The sequence below is a fragment of the Trichosurus vulpecula genome, chromosome 9 (genome assembly GCF_011100635.1).
Source record: "Trichosurus vulpecula isolate mTriVul1 chromosome 9, mTriVul1.pri, whole genome shotgun sequence".
NCBI lineage: Eukaryota > Metazoa > Chordata > Mammalia > Diprotodontia > Phalangeridae > Trichosurus > Trichosurus vulpecula.
Window position 1 is genome coordinate 75,665,362 of NC_050581.1, and position 14,435 is coordinate 75,679,796.

Here is a 14,435-nt window from a genome sequence, read left to right on the forward strand (position 1 = left end):
ATATATATATGGATATAGATATAGATATATATCACCAGGGCTGCAAAAATTTGAGTCATTGTCCTAAAAAGTTTATAATCTGGTAGGGAATATGACATGTATTTGTGAAAATACAGTATGTGTTGACAAAAAATCTATTACTAAAAGAGTTTAGGAGAGGAACACCACTTCTAAGGAGGCTGGACTGAAGTAAGGCTTTTACAATGGATGGGATTTATGCAGAGAAGAGTAAGGATGTAGGTGTGAACTGCATGAGAAAAGATGAGCTATGGAAGGATGAAGTGCATTCAGGAGACATTGGAGTAGACGAGCCAGATTAAGTACAGTCCAGGGCTCATGTAGGGTCCTCAATGTCTGGATCTCTCATAGGATATGGAGAACCACTGAAGATTTTTTTTTAAATCTTGATAATTGTGTTTCAATATATTAAATGACCCATAGAATACTTCCAAGTGAATATCCTACATTGTAACATTCCTGAAAAGAATTAAACAAAATAACATAAAAGAGTAATTGTGATTGATAGTACATGGAAGCTCACACTTTAGTATGTTTCCATTTGTTAAAGGATCGGTGTGGGCTTCACAAATTAACATACATGTTGTTCAATCTTTTTTATCTCAGTTTTGTTGCCATTTAAAGTTGTTTTCATTTACATAGTTGTAGTAATTACATATATTGTTCTTTTGACTGAGTTTCATTCTTTACCATTTCATGAAGTGAATTCCTATATATGTCATTTATTATGACTTCCATTTTTTTATTTTTACATGCCAGTTTGTTTAGCTATTGCCCAATTAGGCCCATAGTATGTTTCCAATTTGTTGCTTTTGCAAAGAGTGTTGCTATGAATATTTTTATTTGCAAGGTCTTTTCTTATTAATAACTTCCTTGGAATATAAACCCAACAGTGAGATTGCTGGGTCAAAAATTTCTAGCACAATTTCATCTCTTGTTTTTATAGATCTACCAGTAGTGGAAGAAGTGCCTGTTTTCTTTCATCCCTATCAACAATGAGTTTTACAATCTTTGCCAATTTGAGGGGTTTTAGGTGGTATCGCAGAGCTGCTTTAATTTTCATTTCTCTGATGATGGGCTATTTTGAGCATATATTTTAAGAAGTGTTTGCTTATATCCTTTGATATTAATCTTTTAGTTAATGGCTCATAATATTAAGATTTATTTCAGTTTCATTAAAGATACTTTTTTGCAGATATTTGTTAAAGTCTATCTTATTCTGGCTGCATTTATTTGTACAAAAGATTTTTGCTTTTAAAATCGGTTTTGTGTTTTGTAATATTTTCTCTATTGTTGCTGGCTACAAATCCACTCGCCCCTTGTCACAACTATGAGAGATACAACCTTACATATCCTTGTAGTTCTTTAGGAGTATGACTATGTTAAATTTGTTTTTCCATTTAGAATTTATTGTGTAAGCTGCTGGTCTACAACTGTTTTTGCCATAGAGCCAGCAGGTATTGTTAAAATAGTTCTTTCCCTGGCACTTTGTCAGAGATCAGAGTACTGTAAGCATTACCTCCTATGGCTTGCTTACCTAATTTTGTCCACTGAGCAGCTTTTCTCATTTCTTATCAATTACCAGAAAGTGTTGGTAATTAATAGTTTATTATAGGATTTGAAATCGAGCAATGCCAAATCCCCATCATCCCTGTTTTTTCATTTCCCTAGATATCCTTGGTATTTTATTTCTTCTTATGCATCTTTTCATGGACTGTTTTTGCTTTTCTGTCACTGCACTTAGCATGGTGTCTTGCATATATTTACTGCCTGATAAATGCTTATTGATAAGCTGATTTGAAAAACAAGCATATTCACAAGAATATTGGAATACTATAGGTTAGGATCAATTTCAACTCCCACAATTGTGACCATTGAAACCAACAAATTGCTTATATAATCTTACTAAGAAGAGTCTTACTACCTCAACACTTACCATTTGGTATTCCTCCATTTGCAAGTAATGTTCAACAAGGAATCCATAGACATCCCCTATGCGGATGGTGCTGTCCAGATCTGGCTCTTCTAGGAGAAGCTCACACTGCTTAACTGACTCTTTTGGGTCTTCTGTGTAAGTCCTGGTGAGAGGAAAGGGTCATTCTGAATCCCACATTCCTGATAAAGCAGATAAAGGTTCCAAATTTCCCACCTGGTCTGGCTCATAAAGCATGTAAAATCTTGCCAGGTGACTGTCCCTAGGAGTAACTTCCAGGCCCTAGATGTGGTGAAACTATTTTAGAGCTTCCTCACAGGTAAACTCTTAGTCAAAGTACTTTCCTTATGAATATAAAGGTGATGAGGTAGATTTTTTAAGCAAACAATAAATCAAAATATGCTCATGCTCTTCCTTAAGGGGTATTCACCTTGGAAGAACATTGCAGCCATGCTTCAATTCTTCAAAAAAATTCCTGGCAATCCTCCTTTGGGAGACGCTTTCAGGGCTATTTTCCAAGGCCAGTACTGTAGTCTAATCTTACTTTTCTAGCTAGAGCTTGGTGTTGCAGTGGATACAGTGCTGGGCCTGGAATTAGGAAGATCGGCCTCAGACCCACACTAGTTGTGTGACCCTGGGCAAGTCACTTAACCTCTGCCTCCATTTCTTCATCTGTCAAATGGGGATAATATAATAGCACTGTCCTCTCAGGGTTGTTGTGAGGATCAAATGAGATGATGATTATAATGCATTAAGCGCAATGCATGGCACATGGCACCATATAAATATTAGCTATTACTATAGCTATTATCAGATATCTGTTCTACTTTCAAAGGACAAAGATTTATTGTCAATGAAGATTTATATAAAAGAATGTGCTGCTGGCTTTGGAGATGATTACCAGAATAAGTTATATGGCTTTGAAAAGTGATTTATTCAGTAGAAAGATATTAAAAACCCCAGTGCTGTCGTTAGTTTTTGGTAGAGGGGATCTCAGTGGTTGTTCTCAATGCCAGCATTCAGCGTTCCCATCATACATGACAAGTGGTCAACCAGCCTCTGCTTGAAGATTTCCAAGGAGGGAGGACCCTACGACCTCTTGAGGCAGTCCATTCCATTTCTGGATAGTTCTGTTTGTTAGGAGGTTTTCTTAACATCAGAACTAAACGTGTCTCTTTGCAACTTCCAGCACTGCTCCTAGTTTGGCACTCTGGGTCTAAAAAGAACAAATTTAATTCTTCCTGTGATTCTATAACATTATATAATAAGAATTACCTTCGAGCTTGGATGAATCTCTTCACAAGAGTCATCTTACTTTGTAGCTGTGCTAGTTTGGTCTCTTGCTCCATGGGACTCTTTGCCTTGGCCTTTGAAAGGCACTTGTAGGCCTCAGTCAGTGCTCCATGGGCTTTGTCATAGTTTTGGTATTCATCAATCTCCACCTGCCCAGATAAAACCAACGAGGAATGCATGAGATTTGTTCTCTCATGTTCCTATATACCCAAGAAAATGGAAAGAGGATATGTACCTGGGCACAGGCATCATAAAAGCCAGCCAAAAGGTCCAGGGCCCTCCCTTTGGTGTAGAAACTAATGATGTTCTTCATAATCTCTGGTTCTTTGCGCCAGTCCAGAGACTGTAAATAGTTGGCGGCCATGATATAGATTTCTTTTTGCCTAGAGACGCCCGCAAAAAATACAATTTTCTCGGTGTCCCCCGACTTCAGCAGGGCTCTCATGGCCTGGACAGAGAGAGGTAAGACATCAGAGGTCAAAATTAACATGATGGGGCTGGGAGATAAGATAACTTGAATGGGAAGTTCTCTAGCTGTGCTAAATTCCTCAAAGAAAATCTCAAAAACTGTAGGATTATTTGTTTTGCCTAGGTAGGGGAGATGTCCATATTGTGTACTCAGAGTGAATTGCTTCATTATTCTCTGACACATCCTGGTGAGAGAGCCACATAATTTCTCACTGATCTTGCAGGATACACAAATACAGAGAAGCTCTTTGCTACTGCTTGCAGAGATGATCCACAATCGTTTCCTCACCACCTAGCATGTGCATGTGCCAGGAGCTCTGCCAGGTGCAGTAGACACAGAGACAAGTAAAGTATCCTGCTCCCCTCTCAAGGGAGGCAGTATCTACACATGGGAATAGAATTATTGCAAGGTGGGGAATGGAGTGGGAGGGTCAAGAAAGGTTTTGTGAAGAAGGTGAGTCTTGAAGGAAGTGAGGAAATCTCTGAGTCAGAGGAAGGAAGGAAGGTGCGCATTCCAGTTGTGAGGGATAACCAATGCTAAGAAACCGAGATGGATGACAGATGCTACAACTGAGAAATAAAGAGACCAGTTTGGCTGGACTGGAGAACGGGAGAATGGGGTATTGTCTAAGGCTGGAAAGATAGGCTGGAGCCAGATTATGATGTTCTTTAAAAGCCACACAGAGGAGTTCGTAGTTTATCATAGCAGCAATAGTAACCATGAGAGTTTATTTGGGATGTGACATGATCAGATTTGTGCTGAAGGGAAACACTTTGGTAGCTGTGTGAAGAAGCATATACTAGAGTGGGTAGAGACTTGAGGTAGGAAGGTAAATCAGGAATCAGGCAAGTGGTGATGTGGGCTTGAACTGAGGTGGTAGCTAAGTAAGGGGGGGAAAAAGGCTGTAGGTTAATCAGCTTTTTCTTATTTATACGTGAGAGAGGCTCTGGCTATCTTCAGTGCTGTCCCTGACATCTAAAATCCCTTTAACACCTCATAACCCAGATCCACAGCCCATTCAGCCACTCTGTCATGCTTTACCTTCAGTTTATTTCCCGCTTGTGTATACTTCTTGGTAGCTAAGTGGTAGTTGCCTTGCCGCATACAGCAGTTTGCAATTTGTTCCAGCAGTTCCCGACGTGACTCCTCAGACAGGTCCTTGGAGTCTTTAGCGACTGTCATCTTCTCTGCCATCTCCTCAGTGATAATCATGTTTTGCTCTAGGCAAAGCTGAAGGGCATCTTGGTACTGAAGTGAAACCACAGAAACCAAGACCCTGTGATAGCTGCTTTCGGGCAGTGTGCTCAAATCTGCCTTAGTCCTTTCCTTGGATCTCTGGGCAGGCCTAGGTACTCTTCTCTCTTTTCAGAAAGAGCAAGTTTTATTGGTTGCTCAGATGGTGACTAACCTCAATGGCTAAGTCTCTGAGGGCTCCAAGGGAAAAGGTGTGAGTTGTAGATACCACCAAGACCTGGCAACATGGTGGGACCCTCTCCAGCTCTGCCTGGCACCTATTATGGGAAAAGCAACCTCATTTTCATTGGAAGAAGATGTGAAGTTAAGGGTATTGATTTGACTGAAATAAAATACTGGTGAAATAGCCCCCCAAAAGAGGGGAGGGGACACAAATTGCACTTAAGTGGATGAATCACAGAGGAAATTAACATATCAGAAGCTAGAAGGGCAAAGGCATTGCCTATTTGTGAATTATTTTCAGTGTGGATATGAGAAATGAGAATTTTTTTCATCTTGCTTAAGCTAATTATGTTTAATAAACCATATAATGTCTGTGGAAATTTTTTTCCAATTGAAAAGAACTTTTTAAAAAAATAATTCTTATTGCTCACTGGCTACCATGTAAGGCTATGATCATAAAGTACACTTGCTCACAGTTACAGTAGTGAGCTCCAGAAACACTGAGGAAAGGGGAATGTATTTTCTGTTCGTCTTTGTACCTTTAGGATGGTGTCTGCTTGGCTACTTCTTTACATGATAACCATGTAAGGCTACCTTGACAGCAATGAACAAGAGTGCATTTTGATTGTAGGATAAAAAAGACGAAACTGGAGTCTGAAATGTGACTGAATCTACAGGGAGGTATGGGCTAGAGGCTAAGGATGAGGGCAGTTCTTTAAAAAATGGCCTGGCTTCCTCTTTTTTTTTTTAACCTCTTTTCGTTCTCTCCTTCCATATCTGGGAGCTTAGGAAGGACTGGAATGAAGCTGCTTACCTTCTTGGCTGCCAACAACAGTTCCACTGCCTTCTCGTACTGACTGTGCTCAATGAAGAAGTCAGAACAGCGAGCTAGGAGGGCCGGGTCTGACTTCTCATCCAAATCCTCGGCAATCAGCTGCAGAGCCACGAACTGCTGGGTGGCAAATGCCAGTTCCAAAGCCTTGGAAAAGTGGCCAGCCTGCAAAACACAGAATAGCCCTTAGAGCTGGCATTCCAAGTATCCAGGAAGCATTTATTAGTGCTTACTACGTGATAGGTACTGGAGAAACAAGGACAAAAATACAAAGTCTCTGCTTTCGAGGAGCAGCCTATCAGGGGAAAGTGTGTGTGTGTGTGTGTGTGTGTGTTGTGTGGTGTGTGTGTGTTGTGTGTTGTGTGTGTGTGTGTTGTGTGTTGTGTGTGTACCTGTGTGTGTGTGTTGTGTGTGTACCTGTGTGTGTGTTGTGTGTTGTGTGTGTACCTCTGTGTGTGTGTGTTGTGTGTTGTGTGTGTGTGTTGTGTGTTGTGTGTGTACCTGTGTGTGTGTTGTGTGTTGTGTGTGTGTGTTGTGTGTTGTGTGTGTACCTGTGTGTGTGTGTGTGTTGTGTGTGTTTACCTGTCTGTCCATCTACCCACCCATTCATCTAGAATTAATTCAAAGTAAATAGAAGTTGGCTTAAGGAGGGAGGATATTGGCTGTCAGGGGATCAAGCAGTGCTTAAAAAGAGTCCAGAAGAAAGAGCAGGCTTCTGAGGCAGAGAAGAGGAGAGTTCATTCCAGGTGTGGGGCACAGCCAGGGGGAAGGTGTTGAGATGCGAGATGGAGCTTAGTACTGGAGGAACAGCAAGGAGGTGAGTTTGTCTAGACTGCAGAATATGGGAAGAGAAGAATTTTATTAGGCTCAATGGTGGGAAGGGGCCAGCCAGGTTGTAAAGGGCTTTCAATACCAAACAAGAGTTACTATTTCTTGCTATAGGAAGCTGTAAGAGTAGGGAAGTGACAGTCTGGGGAAAGACTTGTGGCAAGATGTCCAGTAGGTTACTGCAGTGATCCAGAAGAGGGATAAGAGCCTAAACAAGGCTGCTGGCTGTGTAAGGAGGGAGAGAGACACTTAGGCAAGGCAGACGGAGGAAGTATACAAAAGATTTGGCAACTGTTTGTCTATGTGGAGTGAGAAGAGAGTGCGGAGTCAAGGATAATAACGAGGATTGTCAATTTCAGTGGCTGGAAGGTCAGGAAACAGGGAAGTTTGGAAAAGGGGTGGATTTGGACAAGAAGCTGAACTCTGTTCTAGACATGTTGAGTTTGAGATGTCTCTGTGATACAATTTTATACAGGCAGCTTGTGATATGGAACTAGAGCCCAGGAGAGAGCCCAGGGCTAGATCTGAGGATCATCAACGTAGAGATGATATGTAGACCATGGGAGCTAAGGAGGTCATCATGTGAGAAGAGAGAGCAAGAGAGCGCCTTGGGAAGACTTTAGGAGACATGATATGGATGATGAACCAACAGAGGAGACTGAGGAAGAATGAGACTGAGGAGAACCAGGAGGAAAGAATGTCACAAAATCCAGAGAAGGGGAGTATCCCGAAGGAGGTACTCAACTCAAGTGAAAACAAGCACTTTTACCATAGTCACCTAGAGGACCTGAAGTTAACTCAGGCACCCTGAACATACCAGAAGTCAATATCCTTCAAATCAGAGTTCAGTAACGGGTAGGCTCCCATAGGCTCCCTATTTACCTTGTGATACAACATGACTGCTCTGTCCATTTGTTCTCCCTTCTCCTCGTAATATCGTGCTGCTTCAATCATGTCTTCTGGGGAACTCAACAAAGCCAAATTCATCAGCTGGTCATCTAAATTGTTCTCCTGGCAAGAAGAGAAAGATAAGTCTCTGAGTAAAGTTTTCTTCTCCGATATATTCTAGCTTCTCTATGGAGAGTGATCCTCTGATGGTACATCTACACTACTCTACACCATGCTTCTGAAAGAGTCTCTGTCCAGGCCCCTACCTTACATAAGCGGATGGCATTATTAAAGGCCTGGGCTCTGGTGTAGAAGTGGACGGCCTGTTTGATTTCCTCCTGGCTTTCATACTGACGGGCCAGATGATAGGATGCTGCCCAGTTCCCTGTTTCATTGGCTATTTCAGCAGCCTGCAAAGAAATCCACATTAAACTGATGTTGGCTTTGCTTTTTACCTAAGCATGGTCAAAGAGCTCCAAAAGTGATCTTACCTTTTGAATGTTGCCTTGGAAGCAGTAAATGCGGACAAGAGAAAAATAATCCTGAGCCAATTCGTAATACCTCAGTGCTGAGTCCATGTCTGCCTGGCTTTCTAAGTACTGGGCCCACCACTTCCACAGGCTCCTACAAAGCACAATAAGATCACATTTTCCACTTTCTGTCCATGCGATCTAGTCCTGGCCTCCCAGCCTCATCTGAAAATGAAGCCTCTCTAGGCTTTGACTTATTGCTTCAAAAACACTCTAGTCTTAATTTCCCATCCTTAGGGGTAATCTCATAGCCTCAAAATGTGGGTCACCAGATGTCAGTGATAGGAGGCCTAAGTTCAGGTTCTGCTCCTTAGGGTATATCTTCATTGTTGAGAGGTCACACTGTCATCTATGCAGCACTATAGGTGACATGAAGAAAGATGTTAGAAGGCACAGAAGAAAAAGGGGCTGGATTTCTCTATAGTTACCCTCTTTGTTGGAAGCCACATTTCTGCATCAATCCCAGACCATTCTTCATATTGCTGCCCAAAAGAATGTTTTATATAGCAAATGACCCATTCAGGAAACTAGATGGAAGATGGCTGAGAATGTTGTTCCTACTGTTCTGAGAAAATCTCATTTGAAAAGAAAATCTTCTGTATGAGAAACTCTAATTAGGTCCATTTACAGACTTACGATATGGAAGACCTAAAAACGAAGTCTCCCAGAGTAGATTCTGTGTCTTCTTTATAGGCCCTATGCACACCAGGCTCAAAGCTGAATCACAATGGCAGAGAAAGCAGCTGCTATGACAGCCTCAGTCATGTTAGAAACACTTCTGATTTCCCAATACCCAAACCTCCAGGGGCTGCCCAGTGAGAGGACTTACTTATCTTTCATTTTATTGATGTAAATCTCCAAAGACTGTAGATCTTCTGAGAGCATCCTTGGTACCTCAAACCTATGTGTGTCTGACTTCTCATAGCTGTTCAGAAGATCATAATAAAAGAACAGTAAGATCTGACACACATAAGTAGCATTTTAAAGTGCTTTACGTCCATTACAAGATCTTACTCCTTTACCGCCCCATTTTGCTCCCCAGAAGTAGGAAATAAATTAAGTAGGAAACAACAGAAGCAAATGCAAGTAAAGACTTGCAAATGGTTGAATGTTGGTACTTAGGTCTATGGCTCTGTTGTGGATTTTTTAGGACTGTAAAATCAATGACTATATTTAGGCCCAGCTTGTTTCAGTGCTCAGCATACTATTTATGCTCATCATGACTTATAAATGTCAGTGAATCAAATCATATGGGGAAGAAACCCATTTGGGTATAATCTGTTCCACTTCTGGAGGTAGAGATATCCTTCTGAGCTTTGGGGAAAGACTATAAAAGGTATGTTCCCAAAAGTGGGCAGTTTCTCCCACAAAAAAATATCAAGTCCAATAAATAAAACAATTAAAGTGAACTAATATGTTAATTCTACAGAGAGAGGCTTCAACCACTCTCGAAGCTCATAAAAAAGATGTTCAGCTGTGTATTCTTTGGCCTATTTGAAAACTGAGTCATATCATTTGTTAAAATGTAAAAAAAAAAAAAAAAAGAGAGAGAAAAAAGAGCCTATTAATTCTCCTGAAGCTCCTGGAATATCAGAGCTAAATCTGGGGTGGGAGGGTTAGGTTTTAAAGGCAGAAAGTATGACTAGTCTACTACATGAAGTTACAAATTCTTCTGTAGTGCTCTCTTGTGATCTTAGCATATGGTGTCTGTATCAGTGGACACCATGCCTTGATAATATTTTCAGAGGTCTATCTCATCAGGGTACAAAGAGAGAAATCGAAGCCCAAAGCTATTAATTAGCTAAGTGCCAAAAAATAAATCCCAGAATTAGTCTGAGGAAGAGCCAGGGCACCCACATTCCTTCCTATGCTTCCCTCCTGTGCTCTCCCCACTGGCAAAGCTTGAACACTCCTGCTCTTGATCACTCACTAGCTCAGTGCCAAGCTGCAATCTGCTGTTGCTTCCAAGTGCTTGGCATAGTTGTAGTAGGTGGTACGGAGGTGAACTCGGTCATGGGTCTCAGCTATTTCCACAGCTTTCTGCCACTGGTCTGAAGCCTGGTAGAATTTGTTCAGTAGGTCATAGCGTTTACATTTTTTGTACAGGTGTTCTGCATCCTCCTAGGGAGGGGGAGAGAGAAGAGACAGAGAGGAAGCGAGACAGAGAGAGAGACACACACAGAGACAGAGAGGGGGAGAGAGACAGAGAGGGAGAGAGAATGAACATGCAATCAAACTGGACGGGCAAATTTCTCAAGTCATCCTACCATAAGAAAACTCCTGGTATACAGAGGAAGTTCATGTGGTTTGAATACAAGGATCAGTATCTGAGTCTGTTAGTCCTTCCCCTTAAGGGGAAGCCCCTTGCTCTGCACAGCAAACACTCACAAAATAGTTACTGAACAAATGGTCAGCCATTTAATAACAAGTGCTGAGCCTTGGGCTGAAGAAACAAAAGGGTCTTTGCACTGAAGGAACCTATAACAGTCAGGATGAAAGTGCAAATAAATTCAGAATACTTAAAAACAAAAGTACACATAATCTGGTTATTGATAGAATTGCTTCCTGTTGAAAGATCTGCCACAAACAGATATTTAGAGGACATTCACAACAGCTTAAACATAAAATGAAAAGCTAAGTCAAGTAAGAGTGACCCAGCTGTGAATAAATCCCAATGTTCTTAAAAAACAAATTTCCCAGAGTCTATCCCAACACTTTTTAAATATTTACCCCTGCCTTTCTACCCCATCCTTTTTGTTCAATATTTGTAGAGTTCACAATTCCTTTTTTTTCCTTCTTTATCCTCTCTTCCTTTATTTATTTTTTTAGTGGGGGAGGGAGGAGTATTATTAAGTTTATTTTACTACAAAAGTTATTCAAATACCTTAACAACCTTGGGGTTATTCTTATTACTGTATCTACCTAGATTGCTATAATAAATAACCTGTTACTGATCTTCTTGCCTCTAGTCTCTCCCTTTTCCAATCCATCTTCACACAGCTGCCAAAATAACCATCCTAGTGCACAGGTCTGGCCTTGTCACTCAGATTCCATTATTACCTTCCTACAACCTACAGAGGGCAGCTAGGTGGCACAGTGGATAGTGCTGGCCCTGGAGACAGGAAGATACATCTTCAAAACCAGCCTCAGACACTTACTAGCTGAGTGACCCTAGGCAAGTCACTTAATCCTTTTCCCCTCAGTTTCCTCATCTATAAAATGAGCTGAAAAAGGGAATGGCAAACCATTCTGATTTCTTTGCCAAGAAAACCTCAAATAGGGTCATGAAGAACTGGGTACAACTGAAAGCGACTAAAAAACATGGCTTACAGAATAAAATACAAATTACTCAGGCTGGCACTAAAGGTCCTCCATATTCTGGCTCTAGCCTACCTTTCCAGACTTGTTTCATATCACTCACCTTCATGCCCTTTATGTTCCTGACAAACTGGACTACTAGCTGCTTCCTGATCTCCTTCTGCACCCTTCTGCCTTTGCTCATGTGATGGGAGCAGGAGCTTAACCCCTATGCCCCTGTGCAAGTTAGGCTAGTTTTCCCCTAAAAGGTACTGAAACCATTGTCAAAATTTAATTGGCTCAGGGGACTAAAGGCTCAGACTGTTGACATCACTTCTTGGTCACCTGAGTACAAAAGAGCCACATGGAATTCTAGGTGTTCCTTGATGGTGGCTGGCCATGGTTGGACCACTATGGGCAACTAAGAGGTAGTCAACATGGGGTAACTTTGACAGAAATCTTTATTGAATATCTTGCTCTTGTTATGATTAAGTCAACCTCTTTTTGTCAACTACTAGATAATCTACCTTGTTTTAGTGTTTTTTTTCCCCTGCAAGTGGCAATAGCATTGTCATGAGCCTGTTGTTCACTACTTCTGGTAGGCATATAAGCTTGTTGACTAGATTAGTTTTGATTGCAAAACCTATACCAGGTTCACGGCGCTCCCCTTCACTGTGGCCACTCCAGAAAAATGTGTATCCAGCTCCAATTTCAGTAAGCTGGCCTGCGTTTGCCAGCCTGTTTCACTCAGGGCTGCTATTGCATTGCCAGAGCTAGCTCAGTGTGTGGGAGGCTCCAAAGGAAAGTGTGGGAGAGAGGAGATATTAGACTGATTACCAAACTGAAGGTCTACAGAGCCATTGTGCTGACCTCACTGTTGTATGCCTGTGAAACCTGGATAGTCTACCAGCGCCATGCCAGGAAACTGAATCACTTCCATTTGAATTATCTTGGGAAGATTCTGAAGATCACCTGGCAGGATAAGGTACCAGACACTGAAGTCCTTTCTTGAACTAAACTGCCAAGCATTCAAACTCTACTGCAGAAAGCACAACTCTGATGGGCTGGCCACACTGTTCAAATGCAAAATGTGTGCTTGCCAAAAAGACTATTTTATGGAGAACTCACACAGGGTAAGCGCTTACATGGTGGTCAGAAGCAATACAAGGATACTCTCAGGGTCTCTCTTAAGAACTTTGGAATTGATTGTGTGACATGGGAGACACTGGCACAGGACCACCCAGCACGGTGTGCCCTCATCAGAGAAGATGCTGTGCTCTATCAGCAAAGAAGAATTGAAGTTGCTCAAAAGAAATGCAAGATGTGCAGATTTAGAGAATCCACCCCAAATATTCACGCAGACTATTTGTGGCCGACTTGTGGTAGAGCATTCCGAGCTTGTATTGGTCTGATCAGCCACAGTCAGACACACTGTAACTCGACTCTAGCATAGTAATGAAATGTTGGTCCTTTACGAGAGCAAAGGACAACAACCAACCAGGGTATCTCATGCTGTTCCATTATTAAACCCAATACCAGGGGACACAGCCGCATCAAGCCCAGCTTGGAATTGTGCACTAGCACACGCCATCCCTCATGTCTGAAATACATTCTCTCCTCATCCCCCAATCTGCCCAGACGTTTCTGTAACTTCAAGGCTCTAATGAAATGCTATCTTTCCCGCAAAGCTTTTCCTGATCCCTCTCCTTCCTAAGTCTTCCTAGAGAACTTTGTCTTTTTCTTTGCTCCAACCACATTCTAATTGGTATCCTATTTCTTTGAGCATGTTCTTGTACCTCCTATTAGACTGTTTGTTCCTTGGGGATAAATACTGTTGTTTTTCATCTTTGTGTGACCTTGCACATAGTAGGCACTTAATATGTTTATCGAATTGATAGTCTTTTAATCTAAGTGCATATTTTAAGGAAGTAGACTGTGGTGACCCCCCTAATAACAATAATAATAGTGTTATTTAGTACTTTAAGGTTTACAAAGTACTTTACAAATATCTTATTTTATCCTCAAAACAACCCTGAGAGGTGGGTACTATTATCTCTATTTTATAGATAAGGAAACTAGTCAGAAGTCAAGTGACTTGCCCAGGGTCACACAGCTACTAAGTGTCTGAGGCCAGATTTGAACTCAGGTTTCTCTACTGCCGGATCCAGAGCTTTCCACTGTGCTTTCTAGTTACCATAAGGGTCTTGGGACCAATTTAGTTGCAGTCCCTCAGTAATACAGAAGGAAGAAAAAGGCATCAGACTCTGATGAGGACTACAGTCCTACCACCAGCAACAACTTTCTCTTGGTAATCTAAGTTCCACATGAGTTGAATCCTCATAAGACTCATCGGTATTCCAAGCGTGGAGACATTTAGTGATTTGCCAAGACAATTCAGTAGGCCAGCGTCATAGAAATCCCAGTGAGAAACCTTAGAAAGATTCTTTTAGTCTTAATATGTGGTTTTTTGGAGGGGGGAAGGCAGGGCAATTGGGGTTAAGTGACTTGCCCAAAGTCACACAGCTAGTTAGTATATCAAGTGTCTGAGGCCGAATTTGAACTCAGGTCCTCCTGACTCCAGGGCCACTGCTCTACTCACTGAGCCACCTAGCTGCCCCCATATGTGGTTTCTTTTTGAAACGCTCAGTTCAAGATATTATAAACCTAGAAGTGCTAGTGGAAAACAAAGTGATGCCCATCAATTGGGGAATGGTTGAACAAATTATGGTACGTGAATGTAATGGAATTCTATAGTACCCTAATAAATGATGAAAGGTATGGTTTCAGAAAAACCTGGGACTGCATGAACTGATGCAGAGAAAAGTGAAGAGAAGCAGGAGAAGTATTTTTAAAACAACAACATTATAAACATTAAAAGACTTCTTCCTGATCTCATCTTGTATCGTGATCAACGCAATGATCAACCCAGAT

General features: G+C 41.5%; 1 protein-coding gene across 1 annotated transcript in view; it reads right to left on the reverse strand.

Moving 5' to 3' along the window:
• IFT140 (intraflagellar transport 140) overlaps positions 1-14,435 on the reverse strand; it is a 175,123-nt gene that overhangs the window by 1,376 nt on the left and 159,312 nt on the right. Inside the window, exons 19-28 of the mRNA XM_036738510.1 lie at positions 10,138-10,328; positions 9,037-9,132; positions 8,169-8,301; positions 7,944-8,087; positions 7,672-7,800; positions 5,944-6,126; positions 4,755-4,961; positions 3,480-3,692; positions 3,227-3,393; positions 1,955-2,096 (exon numbers count right to left, since the gene is read on the reverse strand). Of these exons, the coding sequence (XP_036594405.1) occupies positions 1,955-2,096; positions 3,227-3,393; positions 3,480-3,692; positions 4,755-4,961; positions 5,944-6,126; positions 7,672-7,800; positions 7,944-8,087; positions 8,169-8,301; positions 9,037-9,132; positions 10,138-10,328 (1,605 nt within the window). The remainder of the gene's footprint in view (positions 1-1,954; positions 2,097-3,226; positions 3,394-3,479; positions 3,693-4,754; positions 4,962-5,943; positions 6,127-7,671; positions 7,801-7,943; positions 8,088-8,168; positions 8,302-9,036; positions 9,133-10,137; positions 10,329-14,435) is intronic.